The 22362-nt window shown below is 43.6% G+C and overlaps 12 protein-coding genes across 14 annotated transcripts; 5 read left to right on the plus strand and 7 right to left on the minus strand.

Annotated features, from left to right (window-relative positions):
• Positions 1-364: 364 nt before the first annotated feature.
• Positions 365-4017, minus strand: LOC117587362 (larval cuticle protein 65Ag1-like). 2 transcript variants are annotated; one of them, XM_034278005.1, is made up of 2 exons: positions 3824-4017; positions 365-708 (listed from the first exon to the last, which is right to left on the minus strand). In XM_034278005.1, exons 1-2 carry the CDS (start codon positions 3968-3970, stop codon positions 541-543), a joined length of 315 nt encoding a protein of 104 aa, XP_034133896.1. In that variant the 5' UTR covers positions 3971-4017; the 3' UTR covers positions 365-540. The 2 variants fall into 2 exon arrangements, with proteins under 2 accessions (XP_034133896.1, XP_034133895.1); XM_034278004.1 differs by lacking the exon at positions 3824-4017 and adding an exon at positions 801-997 and having other exon boundaries at positions 365-739.
• LOC117587354 (larval cuticle protein 65Ag1-like) lies at positions 3488-14227 on the minus strand. Its single transcript, XM_034277995.1, has 2 exons — positions 13721-14227; positions 3488-3640 (listed from the first exon to the last, which is right to left on the minus strand). Exons 1-2 carry the CDS (start codon positions 14082-14084, stop codon positions 3636-3638), a joined length of 369 nt encoding a protein of 122 aa, XP_034133886.1. The 5' UTR covers positions 14085-14227; the 3' UTR covers positions 3488-3635.
• On the minus strand, positions 5347-5922 carry LOC117587357 (endocuticle structural protein SgAbd-6). Its single transcript, XM_034277998.1, has 2 exons — positions 5684-5922; positions 5347-5621 (listed from the first exon to the last, which is right to left on the minus strand). Exons 1-2 carry the CDS (start codon positions 5827-5829, stop codon positions 5432-5434), a joined length of 336 nt encoding a protein of 111 aa, XP_034133889.1. The 5' UTR covers positions 5830-5922; the 3' UTR covers positions 5347-5431.
• LOC117587355 (endocuticle structural protein SgAbd-6) lies at positions 7817-8739 on the minus strand. 2 transcript variants are annotated; one of them, XM_034277996.1, is made up of 2 exons: positions 8526-8739; positions 7817-8462 (listed from the first exon to the last, which is right to left on the minus strand). In XM_034277996.1, exons 1-2 carry the CDS (start codon positions 8681-8683, stop codon positions 8255-8257), a joined length of 366 nt encoding a protein of 121 aa, XP_034133887.1. In that variant the 5' UTR covers positions 8684-8739; the 3' UTR covers positions 7817-8254. The 2 variants fall into 2 exon arrangements, with proteins under 2 accessions (XP_034133887.1, XP_034133888.1); XM_034277997.1 differs by having other exon boundaries at positions 8522-8637.
• On the plus strand, positions 9650-10254 carry LOC117587351 (larval cuticle protein 65Ag1-like). The gene is made up of 2 exons (XM_034277991.1): positions 9650-9871; positions 9984-10254. Exons 1-2 carry the CDS (start codon positions 9651-9653, stop codon positions 10177-10179), a joined length of 417 nt encoding a protein of 138 aa, XP_034133882.1. The 5' UTR covers position 9650; the 3' UTR covers positions 10180-10254.
• On the plus strand, positions 11065-11605 carry LOC117587358 (larval cuticle protein 65Ag1-like). Its single transcript, XM_034277999.1, has 2 exons — positions 11065-11251; positions 11318-11605. Exons 1-2 carry the CDS (start codon positions 11124-11126, stop codon positions 11517-11519), a joined length of 330 nt encoding a protein of 109 aa, XP_034133890.1. The 5' UTR covers positions 11065-11123; the 3' UTR covers positions 11520-11605.
• On the plus strand, positions 11826-12293 carry LOC117587353 (larval cuticle protein 65Ag1-like). Its single transcript, XM_034277994.1, has one exon. It carries the CDS (start codon positions 11858-11860, stop codon positions 12257-12259), a length of 402 nt encoding a protein of 133 aa, XP_034133885.1. The 5' UTR covers positions 11826-11857; the 3' UTR covers positions 12260-12293.
• LOC117587365 (larval cuticle protein 65Ag1-like) lies at positions 12527-12976 on the plus strand. The gene is made up of 2 exons (XM_034278008.1): positions 12527-12692; positions 12756-12976. The coding sequence occupies exons 1-2, from the start codon at positions 12577-12579 to the stop codon at positions 12943-12945; spliced, it is 306 nt and encodes a 101-aa protein (XP_034133899.1). The 5' UTR covers positions 12527-12576; the 3' UTR covers positions 12946-12976.
• A 299-nt stretch (positions 14228-14526) lies between the features above and the next one.
• On the plus strand, positions 14527-14929 carry LOC117587364 (larval cuticle protein 65Ag1). Its single transcript, XM_034278007.1, has one exon. It carries the CDS (start codon positions 14550-14552, stop codon positions 14856-14858), a length of 309 nt encoding a protein of 102 aa, XP_034133898.1. The 5' UTR covers positions 14527-14549; the 3' UTR covers positions 14859-14929.
• A 227-nt stretch (positions 14930-15156) lies between these two features.
• Positions 15157-15679, minus strand: LOC117587363 (endocuticle structural protein SgAbd-6). The gene is made up of 2 exons (XM_034278006.1): positions 15569-15679; positions 15157-15494 (listed from the first exon to the last, which is right to left on the minus strand). Exons 1-2 carry the CDS (start codon positions 15578-15580, stop codon positions 15192-15194), a joined length of 315 nt encoding a protein of 104 aa, XP_034133897.1. The 5' UTR covers positions 15581-15679; the 3' UTR covers positions 15157-15191.
• Positions 15680-19072: 3393 nt separating this feature from the next.
• LOC117587352 lies at positions 19073-19788 on the minus strand. The gene is made up of 2 exons (XM_034277992.1): positions 19469-19788; positions 19073-19402 (listed from the first exon to the last, which is right to left on the minus strand). The coding sequence occupies exons 1-2, from the start codon at positions 19699-19701 to the stop codon at positions 19225-19227; spliced, it is 411 nt and encodes a 136-aa protein (XP_034133883.1). The 5' UTR covers positions 19702-19788; the 3' UTR covers positions 19073-19224.
• Positions 19789-20333: 545 nt separating this feature from the next.
• LOC117587359 (larval cuticle protein 65Ag1) lies at positions 20334-20901 on the minus strand. The gene is made up of 3 exons (XM_034278000.1): positions 20835-20901; positions 20671-20762; positions 20334-20616 (listed from the first exon to the last, which is right to left on the minus strand). Exons 1-3 carry the CDS (start codon positions 20841-20843, stop codon positions 20388-20390), a joined length of 330 nt encoding a protein of 109 aa, XP_034133891.1. The 5' UTR covers positions 20844-20901; the 3' UTR covers positions 20334-20387.
• Between the last annotated feature and the right edge of the window lie 1461 nt (positions 20902-22362).

A 22362-nucleotide genomic window follows, 5' to 3' on the forward strand; every position in this document is an offset into this window, starting at 1 on the left:
TGTATGGCACCCTATGCAAATCTATCAAGCAAGAAAGAGTGTTACCCAGTCGAGAGTCGTTAAGTTTAGGCCGCTGCGCGTCGTGCATTGTGTTTCTGCCATTGTCATTTCTCATATTATCATCGCAAGAATGAATATATGTCTGTATGTATGTACATGTAGTTTTGGAATTAAATTCAATTAGTAAATCAATCACCCGACCAACCGTAAGACGTTCTGAAACTCTGTTCTTGCACCACAAACACTCGTATTATTGTTTAGTAGCTTCAAAATCAAATTATCATGATGCAATATAAACCATTGCTTACAGATCCGTTCCGATTGTCCCCTCTGGATATTGTGTAACCAAATCGATTTAAAAACATTTTTTGTGTTTACTTTTAGGTACTCATATTTCTTTAATATTCAACAAATTTGTGGGGGTGGGCTCTTGACTTAGTTCTCGCTCCTTTAGAATAAGGACACAAGAATGGGGGTTGAGGAAGTTTTTTGGGAAGGTAACAAGGGCTTTAAAGCTGCTTGGCTTGGAAACAACTCAACTTATGCCTCGGGGGCAACGGGCAGATGAGCGCCCTGGGGCTGGAAACCGTTCTCATCAGCGATGTAGGTGACCTCGTAGGTGACGCCATCATCAGCGACGAACCTGTAGGATCCCTTGACGGAGATGGCCTCCTGCTCGGTGCCGATGTTGTTCAGCTGTCCCTGCTCCTGGGCGCTGATTCCGTTGCTGGTCTCGTATCTATCCAAATTTGGTCATAGTTAGAGCAGATCCTTGATTTTTAGTTTCGTTAAGGACTTACGCATAGTTGAAGCTCTCGGGTCCTACATCCGAATCGGAGCGGAGAATCTGTGCACCTTCGTCAGCAGTGGGAGCGGCCAGAGCCAGGGCGAAGAGAGCAACGAAGACAATGAGGAACTTCATGGTGATTGTTGGTTTTTGTGGTTTGAGGTCTGCGGTTCTCGAACAGTCTGCGACGAATGGTACCAACTGATGGCGGCTGGAACCCTTTTATAGTTTGCAAGCTCTTCGCGATTATTCAAATCGCTGCCGACGAACTGGTCAAACATGTCCAAAACATAATGTAAAAAGTGTGATATTGGTTTTGGGTTAGGGCTGAGTCGTCAATCGAGTCTATGATACTGACTTGTGTATAAAACCATTTCCCGCCATGCCTTTCAGGCAGATTCACAGGTCCACTGTTGTTGTACTCCCACTGTCAGTATCGGGGCATTGCTTTTCATTGAATTCCATTTACATGCTCGCACACGCATAAATCTAGTTCAGTTTATAAAACAGGTGATTATTTATGGGATTCAGTGCTTCAAACATTGTAAAACTCTTGTACTCGTTTTTACAAACACATTAAAACAGAACCTAACGAACTGATTAGCAGATTTATTTTGTTTTTGCAAGTTATTTGAAAATGTTGTTTATAATTGCGCATAATTAATAGACTTAGCTATAGGAATATGAAATGAAAACTAGTATTTAAGTTGTCCTATTCCCTATCCTTAATTCTAACAATCCTCTACGAAAAATGACCACCTATGGCTCATACATATATTTTTTCCTGTTTTCATATCAGCTATCTATAATTAATGTAAGCAGCTTACAAATATAGTTTCCATTTGAATAGAGCTTTCCATACAACTTTCTTTATTTAAGGCAACATTTTAAACTTCAAAAGTATACATATAAATTGAAAAACATTCCTTTTAGACCCCACAGATACTTTCGTTTTGTGAAGGTAAACTTCTTAGCTGAAAGTTAAGTTGGCTTTCCCGAAAGTTTGTAATTGAAAAGAATTATTGTAATTATGTACTCATTATTTTCTTTATTATTTAACAATTGACTTAGATTTTGATCTATTCGAATGGATTTCGAAGGATTAGATCGCTTTTGGGATATTTTTTGGGGATATTAACAAGGGTACCACTAGTTGCCACTGAAGTCGCCGAATCGAATCTACCTTCGTTCAGCTGAATTCGGTTCCCTCGGTGCCCGTCTACTCGCGGCCTCCCGACCTTTGGCAAGAGCAGCCGCTACATCAACTGCCACATCCAGACAGGCAGTAGCCGCTGCTTCCTCATTCTAGGGAATTGCCGCTACCGGAGTAAGAGCCTAGGTTAGTTGTTCAGGTGTCCTTCCGCCTGCGCCTACCACGGTAGCGACCAGAGGTCTTGCATCAACTTCGGGAGCCCAGGATGCAGGCTTAGCCTTGCCTCCTGAAGGTGTAGTCGCCTTCCTCGCCGCTTCCGGTCCCGCTTCTCCCGTTGCTTCCGTTACTCCTTGAAGTACCACTAACAACCAACAAACAACAAACCAGAAGCCAAGAGCTTACTACGGTTTGCTACCAACCGTCCACGCTTTTATAGTTATCAAAACATTTGATATCTGTCGCCAATATTTAAAGTGCGGCAGCGGAACTAGTCAAACTTGTAGCAAACATAATTCATGAGATCCACGAACAGATCTGAATACAACAACTAAATGTGAGCCAGACTGTGCTTATGATGCACCATTCTCTATGACAGTGAAATGTTCTCTGGCGAAATACGAGTGTATTTTATTGAAGAAATTATTAACTTAAACTTTTTATACCCAGTACTCGAAGAGTAAATAGGGTATATTGTATTTGTGGGGAATAACGGTTGTATGTAACGCACAGAAGGAAACGTTTCCGACCCCATAAAGTATATATACGAGTCTGCAGTGTGTGGGTCTAGGGAAGGGCGGCGAGCTAACGGAGCATGTTGGTGTGAGAAGTGTTGTAGATGTAGATGACAGATGAAGAAAAAATTTAAAACAGATGTAGTACTGAGTGCCGGGTATGAATTTTGTGACTCGTAAGAAGCGTCTCACACGTCCCTTCTTGTTTGGTTATTGTTTAATCCAATTGGTTGTCCATCAGCAGACTGGTATATCTAAGAACCTGCCACATTTTCCTCATGACGAATATTAACCGGGCCATCGTTTAAATGGATTCCAGTATCCAAGCTATTTACAAAAATAAGTCTTGTGCTTTGATTTTAATCATTTTTCGTGTGACTTTCGTGTGCCACAGCCAAACGGATAATAAAGAGAGTACATATTTTCATAGTTTATGCTTTTTTGAAGATAAAAGAAAACTAAAAACGCCATTCCGTATGGAATGACCATATCTATTAGATCTCGGACAAAAAACGCTAAGGTACAGATGCATTTGTTCCAGTTTGCAAATCAGCTATCTGGAATTAATTGAAGCAGCTTACAAATATAGTTTCCATATTAATAGAGCTTTCCATTCAGCTTTCTATATATTAGGCATAATTTCGAAACTTCAAAAGTATCCACATAAAGTACAAAATATTACTTTTAGACTCCACAGATAATTTCGCTTTGGAAAGGTAATTACTTTAGCTAAAAGTTAACTTGACTTCCTTTAGTTCCCACAGAACCACTCTGCCATCAAACCAGAAATTTTTGAATTTAATAGAATTATTGTAATTAGGTACTCATTATTTTCTTTATTATTAAACAATTGACTTAGATTTTGATCTTTTCGAATGGAATTCGAAGGATTATATCGCTTTTGGAATATTTTTTGGGGATATTAACAAGGAATGGTGATCAACGGTGACTTCAGCGGCTTAGCTTAGATGGAAGCAAGTCGACTTAAGCCAAGGGAGCCACGGGCAGATGAGCGCCGGAGGGCTGGAAACCGTTCTCGTCGGCGATGTAGTTGACGGTGTAGGTCTGTCCGTCATCGGCGACGAAGGAGTAAGATCCCTTAACGGCGATGGCCTCATTCTCGGATCCAATGTTGTTCAGGTGTCCTTCCGCCTGCGCCTTGGTGCCATCGCTGGTCTCCAGAACGTAGTTGAAGCCCTCGGGTCCTACGTCCGAATCGGAACGGAGGACTTCCACATCAGCGGAAGGAGCGGCGAAGGCCAGGGCGAAGAGGGCAACGAAGGCAATGAGGAACTTCATGGTGATTGTTGGTTGTTTGTTGTTTGGTCTTCGGTTCTCGAATGATGCCAAACGATGGTTTCGTGCACGCTTTTATAGTTAACAAAACATTTGATATCTGTCGCCATTATTTAAAGTGCGGCAGCGGAACATAGTTTAAATTGATTCCAGTATACCAGTATACCAGTAGTCCAGTTAAAAAATAAATCTTTTGCTTTGATTTTAATCATTTTTCGTGTGACTTACCTCAATGCGCCGAGCATTACATCCTCAGCATGTGCCACAGGGAAAAGGATAATGAAGAGAGTAAATATTTTCATGGTTTATGCTTCGAACTGTGTGACAGGAATAAGATAAACCGATTTCTGAAGGAATCCTTTTATACGAGGAACAAATCCCTGCAAATCCCCAGGTTAAACATGTGTAAAGAATGTAAAAGATGATTCAGTATTCTGGTTTCCATAATAGTGTTAGAAAGAAAAAGAACTTTCAGAGCATACGCTATTCCGCCAAGTAAGGAAATAAGCGTGAAGAATGTAAGCGGCTGGTCAGCAAAAGCTCCATCTGTATCTGCCAACAATAAATATGTAAATCGAGCAGACACATTTATGCAGATTCATGACCAACCCACAATTGGGCATGGCAAGTACGTCAGCAGCAGCAGCAGCAGCAGCATCAAATGAAGAGCAGAAGCAGAAGCAGCATGGCAGCAACATCATTCAAAGCGATCAATCGATGGGCATCGGCATCGGCTTATCCCAAACTAGTTTGATCATTGTCACTTTTTTTTCATGCATATTAATGCGATTGTTGGGCCTGTGCTGTGTGTGTGCTTTATGTGTGTATTTCTGGCTGGCTGGCTGGCTGGCTGGCTGGCTGGCATCGGCGTGTATCTTCAAAAATTTCATTAGCATCGCATGAAATTTAAATCAGCGCCAGAAATTAACCTTCAGAAACTTCGTTTTCATTCGCTCGCACATATGTACGTACGTACATTTCCATATGAGCGGCTTTAATTATGTATTAATTACAAAGAAAACAAAAAACCCAAACAAGTTTCAACGTGCCAAAAATTTGCAAATTTCAGCCATACGAAGGTCAGCCAGCCAGCCGTACGGACGAGACAGCAAAATCGATGCTGTACAACGTTGCGTATGGAGAATATAGGTAGAAATATACAGAGAGCTATACAGAAGCCTATACAAAGCTATACAAAGCTTCTTTTGCGTCATACTTTTCTTTTCAATATGCGCCCAAACATGTTATGCATATTATTATGCCACACAAAAAAGAAAACGAATCTTGGGATTTGCATAGCATTTACATTGATCCGGGTTCAAGGAACGCTACTAGAACCTCTCTGTGATCCAATTCTTTTAGTGATTTATCATGATTACTATTATTAGAATATTTTATGGATATATTTTACAAAAACGAACAAATACTGTTTGAAGCTTAGCCACACACGACGCACAGCTCGACTTAGTTGTGGGGCAGATGATCGCCCTGGGGCTGGAAGCCATTCTCATCGGCAATGTAGTGGAGGGTGTAGGTCTGGCCATCGGGCGCCACCCAGCTGACGGATCCACGCACACTGAGCGCCTCATGATCGGTGCCGGCATTCTTCAGTTCAGCCTGCTCCTGGCGGGTGACACCATCGCTGGTCTCGTAGCTGAAATTAGCCAATGAATATTAGTTAAGGAAAGCTGTTCGCCCCCCTCCAAAAACACTCACCCAAAGTTGTAGCCATCGGTGCCAATGTTTTCGTTGTCGTAACGCAAAATTGTGGCCTGCTTGGAGTCATCCAAGGGAGCGGCACCGATCGAGGATACGAGCACAAAGGCGCACACTGCCAGGACACAACCGTTGATGGACTGCATACTTTCTTTTTTGTTTGTTTAAGTTTCTTGGGAATATCCTTTGTTGAATTTTGGGCACTGCACGCTCCGGTAGTTGTCACAATTAGGTGCTAACGAGTTGTGTGGCGCCCTGTAATGAGTGTTCAGCTATTTATAACAGACCAGTGCTCCCCCACAAACACACACACACACACACACAGACAGCCGTCGATCCGTGAAGAAATCCCACAAAAGACACGTACAGTGGTGGCCCATAACAAACACCTAAAAGTCCACCCATACGCATATAATTGAAGGCAAGCGAATGTGTGTGTGTGTGTGCAAGTGTGCTGGTGAGTGTCTTAAGCTTTTAATTGAACAAGCCACAAAAAAACAACAACAACAACAACAATCCCAAATACGAGTATGAAAACCCATTAGGCATTTGATGTGCGCTCAAATCTCATCTCAATTGCCTCGCCACGGGAGCTGGCAGCAAACCAATGGAAATGGAGATGAAGAAGGAGACTGAAGATCGCAGATTGAAGATTGAAGATCGGATATGGCGATGAAGATGAAGATGGGGCATGATGGAGCAAGTGATAATGAAATGTTTGGGCCTCTTCACAAATATTTGGCCAATGCGCGTGTTTGTCTATAAGTACAACACACACACGAACGTACGTATGTACGATATATATGGCAATAGGTCAATGGCTATGTTTGCACTTATAAACAAATTGTTATGAAAAAGATAAGCCACAAAAAACACGTGAAAGGAGAGGTAGCATGGGATGGCGAAGCATTAGATACACTGCCAGGTAAGTAATTGCAGGAAGGTTTAAGCGGAAATTAAGCTACAACTGGGAGATTCATAATGGAATTACTTTCAGGAATAAACAATTTAATGAACGAAGTCTTGCCTTTCAACCGATTTTTCCTTGAAAGTTAAATAATCATAATTAATAATAATCAAAATAAATATAAATAAAATAAAATAATTAACCTGATGTGCAATTTAAAACTTATTACCCCTTGCAAGGGTATTTATCGCAGGGTAAAATGTGAGTTGTATAAACTGAATGAAACAAGAATAATCTCAAATAAGTACTTAGATAAGCAGTAAGGAAGTGTGGACAACATAACTACCCAGCAACATCAGTAGGAAATAATTTTGAGCTTACAACCAAAGAGCTGGCAAAAGAGTTTCAAGTTGGGGTTCATAGAACCCTGAAGTAAGCAAAGAATTTAATTAAGTAAAAACTTTAATTGAATAGTATTTAAATTGGTGAAGTGCGAATGCTACTTGTTGGATAAGCATTTCCGCCCTGAGACAACTGCCGCTGCTGACTGCTGACACAATTCCCGATTAAGGCTGGGCGTTTTAACCTCCAAAGTTATTCCAACGAAACGAAACGAAATGAAACGACACGATACGAAAAACCTCCACAGCTGCATTTGTGCTGTTCAAGTGAAGATGCGGCACCGTCATCATCGCCCATCACAATCACCAGCACCCAGCGTCAGTGCCTCCAGTGGCTCAGTGCCTCGGCACTCTGCGCCTCAGTGCCGCAGCATCGAAGCTTCAGCCTCTGCTTCAACGTCAGCATCGTCGGCCTGTGTGTTGGTTGATGACCTTAGTCAATAAAATAAAAAACCGATTTTGTTTTTTGTGTGTTACGAACAAGCAAGCAGAAGCGTCAGACAACAACAGCCAATATCTGACACTTTCAGTTCAGTGTCTGCGTTCGGACTATGCCCTACAATATCCCAAGCTGGCGACTGCAGGAGCCCCCAAACAATGGAAGCCCGCTCGTCAATCATTGCAAGATGCTGCCTGGTAGGGCCGAGACAGGAGCTATTATTTCGCACTTAGCGATTGATAAACGAGTGGAGGCTGCCTAATAGCCCAACAATGGTCTGTCCCGGGAACGGCGAGTTCTCACTTTCGTTGCCCAGCATTGTGTTTGGCTGTCGTTTTGGGTCTTCTTTAATTGTTGCTGGATTTTTTGGTGTTTTATTTTATTTCTTTTTTGGCAACCTTTGTTGGGTGTTTATTGAACCGGTTTGGTCAGCTCCTCTGTTACGGCATACCATATACACCCCATATCCATTTCTGACGGCAGGGGCAGGGAGCTGCGGGGCAGTGGATGAGCAAACAAGTTTCGAAGAGGCTCATACAGATGTATATGCTAATACCCATATGCTTAGAATACAATTCAATTTTCGATGGGTGAAAATGTATGCCCAGCATCGTCGGCACAGTCGGACACAGCCCCAAACACATGAGTCTACGAATATACGAGTATCTATACCTACTTATTGCTATATATTTTTTAATTTCTATTGTGTCTGCTCTGCTCTGCTCCTCTTCTGCTCCTCCTCCACCCCCTCCTTCTGCTACATATTTGGTGATTTAATTTGTTTCACAAAGTCCAAAAGCTATCACGTGATCAGTGTTCAGTGTTCAGGCCGTGCGAGTGCCTTCCAACTGTGGCAGATGCGCGCCCTGTGGCTGGAAACCATTCTCATCAGCCAGATAGTTGAGTTTGTACTGCACGCCATCGGGTCCCACCCAATTGACGCTGCCTTGGACGGCAATGGCCTCCAATGGGGTGCCGGGATGCTTCAACGTGGCCGTCTCCTGCCGCGATATGCCATCGCTCGTCTCGAAACTGCAGAGAAAGCGATAGTTCTTTCAGTATTTATCCAAGCAAAATGCACAGCCACATACTTACGAGAAGGCATAGCCATCGCCATCCATTTTCTCATTCTCGTATTTCAATATTTGTGGCACATCTCTGGCCGCATCAGAGTAGCACAGGAAGAGGCAGAGGCACAGACTGAGGCAGCAGCCTGCCAGGATGTGGTTCATCAACGTTTGTCTGGCGGCCATCTAGCTGTCCATGTACCTGTCCTGCGCCGATCCGCGCTTGCGACTAACGCGAGTTGCGATAATCTGTACCATATATCCCCCAATTCCCCAAACCCAAACCAATATCGATACTTTTTTGAGTCGAACTTTGAGGCTAATTAACGGCCAAAAGCACCCGCCGAGTGTGCAATAAAATGCAAACAGCCAACAAATGACTCGAAAACAAAGCTAGAAAACAAAAAAAAAAGTGCCACCACAAACCCCAAATCAAGTCTAAATGAAATTGAAAGCTACAACAATGCGAAGATGTTCGCCAAAAAGTTCAAATGGTCAAACGGGCCTTAACCCTCTAAAAACTCAGCAATTATGTCTAGGAGTTGTCTGTTTGAAATGGGATTTTCTTGGCTGTAAAAGGATGTGGTTGGAGAGGCTAAAAGGCACAGAAATCGGAAATATCAGTGGAAATATTTCCATATGGAAATGCGATGCCGGATAGTGTTTATAAAAAAATAGTGTTTATCTATTTTTTCCCGACCTTTGGCTTTGCATTTCACTTGCACTTGAGCTAAATTCAAGCTGTGACCCAATTATTTCCCACAATTCATCAATTCATTCATTCATTCGACTGTTTCTAAGCAAAGTAACGCAACTCATGGCGCGGGGCTGGGCACTTTGTGTGTTTAATTTGTATAAAACAAACGAAATCTATGTACCTTGTCGCTGGCTGAGCAATCAATCAATCGCCAAACAAGCAGTCAACTGGTTAGGTAACAGCCGCCGTCTCACAGTCTGGGTCAAAGGAAAAGAAATGAGAAACGGGTTTTCGCTCACTCTTGCACTTACTCTTTCATTATTGGATGGTTGGGCTTGGGTTTCGGCTTCTCTGATAATTACACGCACAACTATACATTACATTATACATTGCCAAAGGAGTCATCTGTCGCTGGTCGAAAATCGCGAGTCGCTGCTGCTATAAATTGGCCACTCGATGGGGGAATTGCATGCATTAACTGCAAGCTCCTCGTACGCACAGCACTTCAGCCTAGTCCCAACAAAAATCACCAGCAACATGAAGTTCACCATTGCCACCGTTGCCTTCTCCGTCGCCTGCCTGCTGGCCACTGCCATGGCTGCTCCTCCGGCCAGCCAGCAGGAGGCGCAGGTGCTGCGCTTCGACTCGGATGTGCAGCCCGAGGGCTACAAGTTCGCGTAAGTGTTGGCCATTACCTCTCACCCTGCCATCCTCCAATACCCGACTTGTAACTGTGTCAAGGTCGTAACACTTACTGGTTTTCTGTCTTTCATTTTTCGTCGTATGCAGCGTTGAGACAAGCGACGGCAAGTCGCACCAGGAAGAGGGCCAGCTGAAGGACGTGGGCACTGACCACGAGGCGATTGTGGTGCGCGGCTCCTACTCCTATGTTGGTGATGATGGACAGACCTACACCATCAACTATCTGGCCGATGAGAACGGCTTCCAGCCAGAGGGCGCCCATCTGCCCCGTGCCGTTCAGTAAATTAAATATCCGTTTGGAGTTTCCTAGAGGTTCCAGAGTCCCAGCATCAATGTGTTAACTATGTTTAAGTTTTCCCCTCAGACACTTCATTACAATAAACAAAAAATAATCATTTATTCCAAGAATTATAAAGATCTTAAGATGGGACTATCTAGTAGAAAAAACGTTCAGAAATCTTTAGCATCTTTAGATTTTTCCGACAGGTTCCTACTCCTGCTTGATGCTTTGGCAAATCTTTTAATTGTTACTTCCTTCGCAAAACTTTCTAGTTCAGCAAGTAGAATTTTTGGAATTTCTTAGGCATATTCCAAAAACTCTAAATACTTTTATAGAGAAAACCTATCCCTTGACTTCTCAACCTTCTAATTGAAGGAAAACCACTTCCAATTGTCAAATCATGCTATAATTTTTTGAAACGATTTTTTGCTGCAGGGCGTGAGCCCCTCTGCTGCCACGTACTCCCCTGAATATTATCTACACCCGTGGATTATCAAAAAAAATATCATTGTTGGCTGTTTGTTGTCTTCTTTGCGTATATAACTTGGAACTGATTGGTTTGATTGATTCACGAAAAATGCAAATGATGATGAGATGAGATGAGATGAGGTATTTCCTAAAAACGGCATCGATTTGTTTGCCTTAGAAGTTTTTGGTTTTTGTTTTTGTTTCTCGTTAATATTTCTTTGTTTTTGTTTTCTTGGTGTTTTTATTCGTTGTTTCATGCGTTGTTGGTGCGTTTTTCAAGACAATTTGTTAGCTTTGGTGCTCGGCGTGTAATTAGTCATTTTTATTTTCGACTAAGTTTTCTTCAATCGACGGCCTCCGACCCGACTATATAAGCGCCTGGACATGGCCATAGACATCACAAATCAAGTAACATTGACTAGCCGCTCGGTCGCAAGTTCAACTCGAATCAAAACCAAAATTCAAATCCAATCTTCAGCATGAAGTACACAATTGCCCTCGTCTTTGCCGCCCTCTTCGCCGTGGTGCTGGCTGCGCCCGCACCCGATGCAGATGCTCAGATCCTGCGCCTGGAATCGGACGTCAGGCCCGAGGGCTACAACTTTGAGTAAGTCTTTTGAGGCGGGAAGCTTGAAGGATTATCCCACTGACAATCAAATCAAACCCTTGACAGTTTGGAGACCAGCGATGGCAAGAAGCACCAGGAGGAGGGAGAGCTGAAGAATGTCGGCACCGAGCAGGAGGCCATCGTTGTCCGCGGCTCATACTCCTTTGTGGCCGATGATGGACAGACCTACACCGTCAACTACATTGCCGACGAGAATGGTTTCCAGCCCGAGGGCGCTCATCTGCCCAATGTGCCAATTGGCAACTAAAAGGGGAAGCGGGAACACAAACCGAGAGCTGTTCTAACTATAATGGTTTTAAGTTGATTATTAAATAAATGCGGCAAAAGAAACTCTAACTTTCGTTCTCCCCTTTCTCCCCACTGCAGTTGTGTGGAGAAGTGAATCTGGTTATGTGACAATCCAATACAATAGTTAGACACGCGCATTCCGCTATTTGTTTGAGTTAATCCAGTTTGACCGGAAACAATGATGCGATGCGCTCGCTCATTATCTAAGCAGAATCGATACACATAAATTCCAAACTGGCCAAAAAATTGTGCGGCCACCTTTGACTTTTGCATTTTGTAAGATATGCGCGAGTATAAATGCCCCCACCCAAGTGCAGTGGAGCATCAGACAGTTGTCAGCATTCCCAGGAATACAACAGCCAGCCGCCACCTTCAAACTTCAACATGAAATTCGTCATTGTTCTCGCCTTCGCCCTGTTCGCAGTGGTCGCCGCCCGCCCCAGCGCTGTGGAGATTGTCCGCCAGAGCTCCGACGTGGGAGTTGAGAGCTACAACTACGGCCTGGAGACCAGCGATGGCACCAAGAAGGAGGAGAAGGGTGAGCTGAAGAACCTTGGACATGAGGATGAGGCCATCGTTGTCCACGGATCGTACTCCTTTGTCGCTGATGATGGTGTCACCTACACCGTCACCTACGTTGCCGATGAGAACGGTTTCCAGCCCTCGGGCGCTCATTTGCCCGTTGCCCCCGCTGCCTAAACTGGGCTCTTCCACACACGCACACAATGATGAATGAATAAAAAGAAAATCAATTTGTTTAAAACAAAACAACTCAATGAGCTTTTATTTCCTCCCATCCATCCTAACCCATTTATCAAATGTATTTTTGATGCAGTCAACTGAGTTACAGATCTGCCTTAAATTAGCATCTGCGTGGTCTGTATTGCATTTACATGTATTAACACCAAAGTGAGCGACTATAAATAGACAGGTGACCCAGCCAAACAGCATTAGTTATCTTTGGAGTCTCCAACGAGTCAACGAGTCTCCGCTCAATCCCCCGCCACACCATCAAAATGAAGTTCGTCCTTGTCCTCATTGCCCTGTTCGCCCTGGCCGCTGCCCGTTCCAATCAGGATGCGGAAACCCTCCGTTACGATTCGGACGTTCAGCCTGAGAGCTACCAATACAAGTAAGCCACAAAATACAGAGCAAAATTCCAAGTGGCAGCTACTAATTTGAGTTATTTTTACAGCGTGCAGACGAGTGATGGCAAGTCGGTTTCGGAAGAGGGACATTTGGAAAATGTGGGCACTGAAGAAGAGGCCATCGTCGTGAGGGGCTCCTTTTCCTACGTTGGCGATGATGGACAGACCTACACCATCAACTACATTGCCGACAAGAACGGCTACCAGCCCCAGGGCGCTCATATTCCTGTTGCCTAAGTTCAAGTCAAATTAAAATAAATCAGTTTATAAGGTGAAAAAAATTGTGTTGTCTTTTCGGTTGGTACTTGTGGTCTGATTTTTTTGGTCATTTTGAATGATTGATCTTAATTTTATGGCTTTCAGTGAGTATTTTTGGTCTGATTTCTTTGGTCATTATGAATGATTGATCTTAATTTTATGGCTTGATATTTGTTTCTTCCTTCCTCCTTAATGACTTGAAGATGATAACCTAACATAACAATAATAATTATTATTAAATAACAAGCCATTAAAACATATTTAGATCCATTCTTTTCTCTTCGCAGTAAAACGAAATAATAAAAAAATAAACTAAATATAAATCTAAATTAGTTAAAGATCTGTTAGATACTTGAGTAACTAACTTAAAACAAACCAATTCCAATTCCATTTCCGACGATTATTTAAAATTGAAATAAAAGTTCTATATAAACTTAATTATTATTAAATTGAATTAATCGGATTTATTCGATAAATCCATTGAAGAGTAGAAGCTACTGAATATTTGTTCCTTTATGGAACTCAAAATCTTCGTTTGGTTTCTTTGAAAATCCAAATATATTATATGAATTGCTGCTAACCAATCAAATTAATTCCAAAGCACTAGTTGAAGTTGCCTTCAAATGTTTCAATCGAACTAACTCCATACTTTGACTGCAAATATCCCTAGGCATTATCGTACCCCGTACACAAAGAATATTCAATTTTTTTTATAAACAATTTATTTTAATTTTAAAAACTTATGCCTCGGGGGCAACGGGCAGATGAGCGCCGGAGGGCTGGAAACCGTTCTCATCGGCGATGTAGTTGACGGTGTAGGTCTGTCCGTCATCGGCGACGAAGGAGAAAGATCCCTTAACGGCGATGGCCTCATTCTCGGATCCAACGTTGGTCAGGTGTCCCTCCTCGACCTTGTTGGTGCCATCGCTGGTCTCCAGAGCGTACTTGTAGCTCTCGGGTCCCACCTCCGACTCGGAACGGAGGGTCTGCACATCAGCGGAAGGAGCGGCGAGGGCCAGGGCGAACAGGGCAACGAAGACAATGAGGAACTTCATGTTGAAAGGATTGTGTAGATCGTTGAGGTATTCAAAGATAACTATACTGTTAGGCTGGGGCATCTGCTTATTTATAGTCTGATTTTGAGTTGAGCAGTCGAGCGGCGGGAACTAGTTTCAAATTAAATATCGATGAAAGAGACATAACTTGAAATCAATACTAGTTTTTTGGCCAATAAACCACATGTATGGAAATTCATTTAAAACATTTGTTATTAATAGATGTAGTCTGTGTGGCAGAAACTTCTTCTGGGGAATCGTTTTTGCATACCGATTGAGTCCATTCTTGACAGACATTAGATAATGTTTTTGGAACTGTTTTCTTTTCATTTTCATTGCCCCTCAAACAGTGAGCCTCTCAATTAACACTGTCCAACCTCAGTCCAGCTGGGGTCCGGTCATGTCTGGATGATATGATGATGTCTTCACTCCAAGTGCTAATTGCATTAAGCCTTTGGCTCTTTTGCACCTATAAAAGCCTTCACAGGGCGGCAGTAGAGCCAGAGCAGTAGCAGCCAAAGCCCAAAGATGAAGTGTGTACTCCTGATTGTCTTCGTATCGATTGCCCTGTGCATGGCAGCGCCCGCCGACAATGTGCAGATCGTCAAGCTGGAATCGCAGGTCTTGCCCGATGGCTACAGCTATGCCTATGAGACGAGCGATGGCAGCAAGCAGGAGCAGCAGGCCACACTCAAGAAGCTGGGACCCGAAGAGGAAGCCCTTCAGGTGACCGGCTCCTACTCTTATGTGGGAGACGATGGTCAGACCTACACCGTGACCTATACCGCCAACGAGAATGGATTCCAGCCACAGGGCGAACACATTCCCCATGTCTAAGCTCTGGCTTTTTGGCTTATTTTTAGTCTGTTTGTTGTAAATAAATGTTGATGGAAATTTTGTTTCGATAATCGAAAGGTTCGGCTTTAATGCGAGTAACAAAGAATAGAGAAAACAATGCACGACACTGACTTGACTGACTGATCGACTTACTAACTGAGGACTTACTGACTGGCACGGCACGGCACAGCACAGCACCTCCTTCACTCTCTTCGTATGGCTATGGCTCGTCCTATGGTGGCGGTAAACATATGGGGGGATGCAGGATACAGGATGCGGGGACTGTTTGTGTATTTACAGGAGCATCTTCCGGGTGGTTTATCAAACATCATCCTATTTGGGTAGATGGGCACCTTCCGGCTGGAAACCATTCTCATCGGCCACAAAATTAATGGTGTATGTCTGTCCGTCGGGTGCCACCCAACTGACGGAGCCACGGATGGAGATAGACTCGTTCTCAGTGCCAGCATTGTTGACCGTACCCTCCTCGGAGCGTGTGGTGCCATCGCTGAGCTTGTAGCTGAACTTGTAGCCGCCAATGCCAATGTTTTCCGACTCGTACTCCAGCACCTCGACATCGTTCTGGGGACGGGCGGTGGCCAGGGCAATTAGGGCCATAAATCCAACGACTAGCATCTGTTCAAAGGACACCAAAGTTCATGTTATCCTTCAAAGGTTATCCATCGCATCGCATCCACTCTCAACGTTACCAGTTTCATCATGTTGCGCGATTCTCGTAGCTACGGTTTCACCTGCGAATGGACAAACTACCGACTGTCTAATGGTGGCGATGCACTGCCATCCACTGCATTTTATACTGACTGCACTCTCATGGGCCTGCATTTGCAAACGTCATAAATTTGCACAGTTGTGGAAGAAGCCAGCAAGCCAACAAACGTGGCTCTGGCGGTCGCCGGGTAAGTGTTTTTTTTTTGTTTTTTCTACTTCTATTACCAAAGATGCACCAAAGTCGCCAAAGTCGCTGCGACAAGTAACATTTAAAGCGGCTTTGTGCATCGATGTACTCGGCTGAAAGGTATTATAGTCAGGCAGCCAACCACCAACAGTGGCTGATGCTTTAGAAAATTTTGAAAAAGTTCAGGCAGCCAGATGAGGCATGGGTTGGGGAAAAGGTTGGGGACAGATGCCATGGGAAGCTAGAACGATGGGAAGCCAGCAACACAGGCAGAGAACTGAGCAGCAGCAGCAGCAGCAGCAGCCACCACACGACACAAAGTTCAAGTACTGTCGAGCGATGTAATTTGCAGGGCAGCAAGTTCAGGCAGCGGACACGAGCATGGGCACAGGCACGGGCACGAGCACTCCACTCTGTCTCTAATCTGGGCCTGAAGATGGGGCTGTGGCTTTGTCTCTGACTGTGGGCTCTGGTTACACATGTATATGACTGTGTGTGATGGCCAAAGTGCACGGCAGTCGGCATCTGTGCGAACTGGACAGGCTGTGCTGATGAAGATGGAGCCCCAGCATGACTTTTGGCATATGCAACGGCCTTTACAGCGTTCGATTGATGTGCTGTTGCTGCCTCTGCCTCTGCTGCTGCTGTGCCTGGTAACAAGCACCCCAAAAACAGTAAGAAATACGAAAAATCCATCGAGTAACCTACAACTACAGCTCGCATGCAATTTAAATCTCTGACTTTTGTGGTTTTTTCTTTCGATTTTGTTGTATTTTTCTTATTTTCTGTCTCCATTTTCTGTTTGCCAATTTATGCCACCTTCGTTGACCGCTACATGCCGACGAAGAAGAAGCCTTCGTTGAGCCGGTCAATCGAGTTTTTTTATTGGTCATCTGTCGGCCTCTGGCTCTCGCCATGGGTCTCCGTGTGCCCATCCTCGCCCTCCTACTCCTCCTCCGCCTACTCCTCTCTGCTCATCTCGTGGGCACACGGCAATGTCTGAAATTGTGCCAACAGCTTCATCTTCTTCCTAAGTCCGAGCATTGGCTGGGTGTTGGACATTTGGTTTGGCATTTCCTGCCAAATGCCGTTTAAAAATACATTTACTGCCAGCTGCAATTTGGCATTTTGACATTTTTTCCTATAGGTATTGTGGTTCCTTCCAGACAGACAAACGAAGGTGAACATCGTGGCAAACGTTCTGTGGACTTTAAGGAGAAGTATGGCCATCCCCTATCCCCTAGAGATCCAGCAGCAGCTACAGCTTCGGTTAACAAGGTTTTGGCCCTTGAAATCGAAACTGATTCCATTATTTCTGAAGACTGCATAATATTTCTTGGTTGATCTTCTTATGTGGCTTTTGGAGGGCATTTGCAGCGAGCTGCATTTATCATGCTGGATTTGCATAATTAATTTGGCTTTGATCGATCGCTCACAGTGTGAAGCGGTATGTTCGGGCTGTTCGGTGTGCGCGGGGGCGTTGTCAAAGAGTTTGGATATACTCCTATCAGAAGACCAAACAGCGTGAATAGATTTCTTCCTTATCGTTAAACTAAATATAAAAGCTATGCATTCATTTACATAACTGTTCTAATCAAGCTGCCCAATCGACAGGTTTTTCAACTTTAAGAACAAGAGATTCTCTTGTTTCGGGTCTTCGCTGTCGCTTTCGATAGAAACACCGACGCAAGACAGCAGACACAGTCCCAAATAAATATACACAGGCAGAAACATATCTATATGGATGCGTCTTCACATTTACGTCTTCAAGGTCAGCGCCAGATGCTGCTGCTTCTCCGCTCTGTCCGCCTGTCTGTTTGTCTGTCTTTCCGTCTGACTCGACTGTCCGCCTCGACTGGTCATTCAGCTGCCGTTTTGCTGCTGTTGCCAACTCGCTCGCTCTCAGGCGGCACGCACCTCGCCGCAGAGTGGATTGCCAGACCGGCTTTTGCCCAGATCGGCACGAGTTCGGGCTACGGAATCGGGTTTCGGTGTTTCGCTTCTCGGTTTTCGGACTCGGATTCCGATTTTCACGTTCAACCCGCCGGCACGGCACGGCTCTGCTCGCCGCAGCCTCTTCAAGTCGGTCTCTGCAAAATTAGCACTTGAGCGTTAATGGCAATGTTTTAATAGCCTGCTCCCCTCTACCCCTGGCACCCGCTCTTTCTGCTCTGACCAATCGCCCCCCACACTTCTTTAAGTATGTAAATGTCACATTGGTGTTGTTTTTTCATTTCTTTATTGTCACTCGAAGGTATTTCGTTTCGTAATATTTGCATGCCGCTAAAGGCAGAAACAGAAACACAGAGAAATACTCGCAGATATGCATGTACTTCTGCTGACACTTGACATTAAGAATGGTGCGTATAATTTAATATTATTGCTACCTCTGGTCATTTATTCGATTCTTTATTCGTCGCTTGGGATTGGATCTTCTCTTGGGTCACACTTGTTCATACAAACATGTTGTTTTTCGGGTTAAACGATCGATTGCCGTGAAGTGCAATTAAATTTAAATTTATTTGCAGCAAAAAGTACACTCCCATACACAGCCCTAATTACTATTATTTAGTACAAAAAATACGAGCTCTTTGGACATTTAATTGTTGCTGAAAGCATTTCAAAGTAAAATCCAGTTTTTAATTCATTTTCTTCGAGAAAAATCAAACGACTTAGGCAAGAAACTTGAGCCTGCTTAAGCGTCCTGCAGCTGCCATGGCATACTTTTAGGCAGTGGAGCTGCCAAGGAAAAATACTAAATAAATTAATATTAATGGTAATTTTGTAAGACATTAATTCTGATTAAAATCTATAAATTAAGTAAGATTTTCTGATATTTTCAGACATATGTAAATTTGTTTGCAGCAGCCGGTAATTTTTGCAGTAACTCCAATAAGCTTATGCAGTTTTACCTTCATTCAAAAACATTTATCAACGTCACAGAAATAGTCCAGATGAAAAGATAGAAGAGAAAGGCCCCTCGCCACTAATAAATATCATCCAAAATCGCTTAATGATTTTTGTAGAATTTTTTTTGACTTGGAAATGTTCTTACATTTGTTCATTTTATTCAATATCTGTGCACTATAATCAGTTAAAATTGTTGATATATTTTGAATATTTCCCACTGATTAAGCACGCGACTGCAGCGTGCCCTCAAAATCCCCATAAAAATGTGCACATTATTTGCACATAATATTTATAATCACAGCATCTCTCATTCGCATCTGTTCGTTTGCCTTTTGTTTACATTAATGCATTGCGCAACAAACAAGTTGCCGATTTATGACGACCACTCTTGGGTGATGAATCGTTTTTATTTGCTTTTAATAATAAATAAACCTAAAGCAGTTGACACTGTTTTGTCCACTATGGCTGTTAATTCGAAGAGTGCAAAATATTTAAAAGTAATTATGGATGATGGGCGGCAGGGGAAGGTTGAGGATGTGCTTAGCCGGCCAGAGATGCGAGGGATTTGCCCGAGAGCTTGCGCACCTTGAGGCCGTTCTCGCGGGAGGGGCGACGATTGCGTGCCAGATTGTTGGCATTCTCCAGATCCTTGGCAGCCGAAGTGCCACTAAGCACCTTGCCGATCTCATCACGATGGGCGCCATTGGGCAGGGTGTAACTGATCAAAGAAAAGGTTTTCATATTAGTAATTCAAAGGGGAGTCTAAAGCAAAGACAGAACTCACCCAAACTCATAGCCATCGGCGAGGGGTATGTATTTGAACTGCTCCACGGTAGTTTCGCCCAACTTGATGTCCAGCACAGTGCCGGGTGCAAAGGAGGCGCTGTTGATGTTGGCGCCCAGCAGAATGCAGGCCAGCAGCAGGATAAATCCATGCACCAACTTGCTGTTGATGTTGAGAGCCTCCTTCCCACCGCTGCTGTTGCTAGTGCCAGCCAAAAGAAATAGGTTCATCATCTTCACGGCTATTGTTAAAAGTTATCCACCGAAGACCAACCCAACTGAAGACCAACGCGGCTGACAGTCAAATGAAGCGTGTCTTCGTCGAGGTTACAGCCGCGAGACTCATCTGTAAGCAACGTAAATGTTTGGACCCACTCTGGGGGAACTGCTGAGTAAGCCTAAGGTGGTTGCCCAATCCCTTGTCTCTAATTTCGTTTGCATAATAAATCAGAAAAGAGTTCCACACACAAGCAACTCTCGAAAATGTGCATTACATTTAAAATGCCATCCAACTGAAAAAGCAATCAAGCAACCGCACGAAAAGAAAGTTTTACCAGATTAAGACAACGAAAATTGTATGCTCTAACATTAAACCAGGAGATGGAATTACAAGAGTATAAATAAAATAAAATAAAAAATAAATAAATCTTGAAAATAAACTTAAAATCTATCTAAAACCTTTTTTGAAACGTTTCCTAAAGTCTCAATAGCCTCATCAATGGTTAGGGCATCCCTCATTAATATGCTGATGTAGCAATCTCTGTCTATAGCTCATAGATTAACGATCAGCGATCGAAAGCTTCGACTAGCCATGACAGGCACCAGATTAAAGAAAGAGCTTTCAGGCCACGCTTTGAATACACTGTTAAAAATTCGGTTTATTTATCGTCTATCACAACACAAGAGAAATCTATTTGTATTCAAATCTTATCCATTTTGATCTTGTGCGCCGTTACATAGGGCTGGAAGCCATTCTTGTTGGCCTTGTAGAGCACCTGATACTCGTAGCCATCCGCTGAGATGAAGCTGTAGCCGCCACGATACTCCACGGGCTTGTTGGTGCCCTTCTCCCTATCAGCACGATCCGTGTCCGGTCTGACAGTGTAGGTTATGTCCTCGCTCCGCTGATGTCCATTTTCAGTGTGAAAACTTGTGGGAAAATATTTATCTATGATGCATACGAGCAGATCTTATGGGACTTACTTGAAGTGCAAAGCCTCCTCACGCTCACCCTTCTCCAGCGCCGCTGACCAGACCAAAGCCGGCAGCAAAATCACACAAAAAATTTGCATAAACTAAACATCGAAAATATCAAAAGTTAATCAACAGTTAACGATGCTAAACGCTCCACTTGTATGTATACCAACCAAATTCATTGCACTTTTATTGGTTTAAAATTATTTTAGCTTAGAACTTTCTGTTTCTCCTTGTCGTTCGCTTCGTGTTTTAACTTCAACTGATGAGGAGCAGCTGAAACACAACTGAACACAGCCACTGAGATGAGCACAGCAGCCAAAATAAGTCAAATAAAAACAAATAAGAATCTGCGTAGCCCGAAGCCAGAGTCGGATTACGTCATTATTTATGTCTCAGCTTTTGTTCTAAGCTAAAGAAAAAGAAAGGCCAGAGTCGAAGATACTCTGCCGGAGAGTAAGATTCGTACTCTTGTTTAATCTAAGGGAAAACCCAGATATTATTTTAGCTTTTGATGGAGATACGCACCGAACAGTTGCAGAGATTCCCGCGCTACAAATTGAGGCTGTCAGCGAGGGCCAGTGGCCAATTTATCAACGGGCTTCATCTAAATGTTTATTTAGAAGAACTTAATCGTGCCAACCCTCGGACAAAAACAACATACAGCCAGAGCCACAGCCTCGCATAATGAAATGATGAAAAAATTGCAATCAGATCGTTTCCGCTCTGTCAGAATTCGCCTTATGAACGCTCGGGATGCTCGACGAATGTGAATGTGAATGTGAATGCGAATGCGGGCGTGGAATATGCGCAATCGGTGCGTAGCGAAGCATTCACCGAGCACCCAAGGACCGACTATTGTTGGTTTATGCAGCCGGTGCAGCTCTTCTGGTTCTCCTGGATGGTGGTTGCTTGGTGGCTACATGGTACGTTCCACATGCCACGGGCCAACACAGCTGACGCCAGTCGCTCTACTCTACTATGGACAGGTTCACAAAATCCACACACTCTCGGTCGCTGGGTCGGTCGGTCCATGGGAGCGCGTCAGCTGTGCGCCAGCACATTACAAGTAGGACAAGCTGCAAACGACATTGCCATTAGCCATGCTCTGCTCTTGCCCTGCCATGGACTATGGGGGAGGGTTCAATATTAGCGGCATCCACGACACAGGCACAAGCTGAGCTACCAAATGATAAACACACACAACAGCAACCAAAGACTGCTCGGCACAGTGGTGCGCAGGAAATGAAATGGATGGGAAAACCCTAAACCTTTTGGGGTAACCATTTCCTATGCCAGTTTGTCCACTGTGCACGAGTGCTGGCAAAAAGTTAATAGACGATTGACTAAAGCCGACATCCCTGTCGCTGTTGTCTCGGTTGTTGTACCGGGTCCAGGGCTTAGCACCCCCTTGGCAACAGGCAAAGTGCATTAGGCTAAAAAGGATCATGAAGGGGGGGTTGGACGTGGACTCAGCCCTGCCCTGTCCTGTACCGGGTTGGTCATGCAGGTGTTGCCTGATCCTGTTGAAAATTGCTTTTTTTTTTTTTTTTTTTTTTTTTTTTTTTTTTTTTTTTTTTTTTTTTTTTTTTTTTTTTTTTTTTTTTTTTTTTTTTTTTTTTTTTTTTTTTTTTTTTTTTTTCTCTCTCTTTATATTTACAATCTGTTTTTAAACAATAAGTAAATTGTATAATTAATATT

The sequence above is a fragment of the Drosophila guanche genome, unplaced genomic scaffold (assembly GCF_900245975.1).
Source record: "Drosophila guanche unplaced genomic scaffold, DGUA_6, whole genome shotgun sequence".
In the NCBI taxonomy this organism is placed as follows: domain Eukaryota; kingdom Metazoa; phylum Arthropoda; class Insecta; order Diptera; family Drosophilidae; genus Drosophila; species Drosophila guanche.

Excerpts from the sequence above, each read along its gene's own strand:
- LOC117587362 (XM_034278004.1), bottom strand. The coding sequence starts at position 922 with ATGAAGTTCCTCATTGTCTTCGTTGCTCTCTTCGCCCTGGCTCTGGCC. Across the intron at positions 740-800 it reads CCCGAGAGCTTCAACTATGC|ATACGAGACCAGCAACGGAA; the intron begins GTAAGTCCTTAA and ends AAATTTGGATAG.
- LOC117587357 (XM_034277998.1), bottom strand. The coding sequence starts at position 5,829 with ATGCAGTCCATCAACGGTTGTGTCCTGGCAGTGTGCGCCTTTGTGCTC. Across the intron at positions 5,622-5,683 it reads ACCGATGGCTACAACTTTGG|CTACGAGACCAGCGATGGTG; the intron begins GTGAGTGTTTTT and ends GGCTAATTTCAG.
- LOC117587355 (XM_034277996.1), bottom strand. The coding sequence starts at position 8,683 with ATGGCCGCCAGACAAACGTTGATGAACCACATCCTGGCAGGCTGCTGC. Across the intron at positions 8,463-8,525 it reads GGCGATGGCTATGCCTTCTC|TTTCGAGACGAGCGATGGCA; the intron begins GTAAGTATGTGG and ends CTTTCTCTGCAG.
- LOC117587351 (XM_034277991.1), top strand. The coding sequence starts at position 9,651 with ATGGGGGAATTGCATGCATTAACTGCAAGCTCCTCGTACGCACAGCAC. Across the intron at positions 9,872-9,983 it reads CCCGAGGGCTACAAGTTCGC|CGTTGAGACAAGCGACGGCA; the intron begins GTAAGTGTTGGC and ends CGTCGTATGCAG.
- LOC117587358 (XM_034277999.1), top strand. The coding sequence starts at position 11,124 with ATGAAGTACACAATTGCCCTCGTCTTTGCCGCCCTCTTCGCCGTGGTG. Across the intron at positions 11,252-11,317 it reads CCCGAGGGCTACAACTTTGA|TTTGGAGACCAGCGATGGCA; the intron begins GTAAGTCTTTTG and ends AACCCTTGACAG.
- LOC117587353 (XM_034277994.1), top strand. The coding sequence starts at position 11,858 with ATGCCCCCACCCAAGTGCAGTGGAGCATCAGACAGTTGTCAGCATTCC.
- LOC117587365 (XM_034278008.1), top strand. The coding sequence starts at position 12,577 with ATGAAGTTCGTCCTTGTCCTCATTGCCCTGTTCGCCCTGGCCGCTGCC. Across the intron at positions 12,693-12,755 it reads CCTGAGAGCTACCAATACAA|CGTGCAGACGAGTGATGGCA; the intron begins GTAAGCCACAAA and ends TTATTTTTACAG.
- LOC117587354 (XM_034277995.1), bottom strand. The coding sequence starts at position 14,084 with ATGCCCCAGCCTAACAGTATAGTTATCTTTGAATACCTCAACGATCTA.
- LOC117587364 (XM_034278007.1), top strand. The coding sequence starts at position 14,550 with ATGAAGTGTGTACTCCTGATTGTCTTCGTATCGATTGCCCTGTGCATG.
- LOC117587352 (XM_034277992.1), bottom strand. The coding sequence starts at position 19,701 with ATGATGAACCTATTTCTTTTGGCTGGCACTAGCAACAGCAGCGGTGGG. Across the intron at positions 19,403-19,468 it reads GCCGATGGCTATGAGTTTGG|TTACACCCTGCCCAATGGCG; the intron begins GTGAGTTCTGTC and ends TTCTTTGATCAG.
- LOC117587359 (XM_034278000.1), bottom strand. Across the intron at positions 20,617-20,670 it reads GAGGAGGCTTTGCACTTCAA|TTTTCACACTGAAAATGGAC; the intron begins GTAAGTCCCATA and ends TTTTCCCACAAG.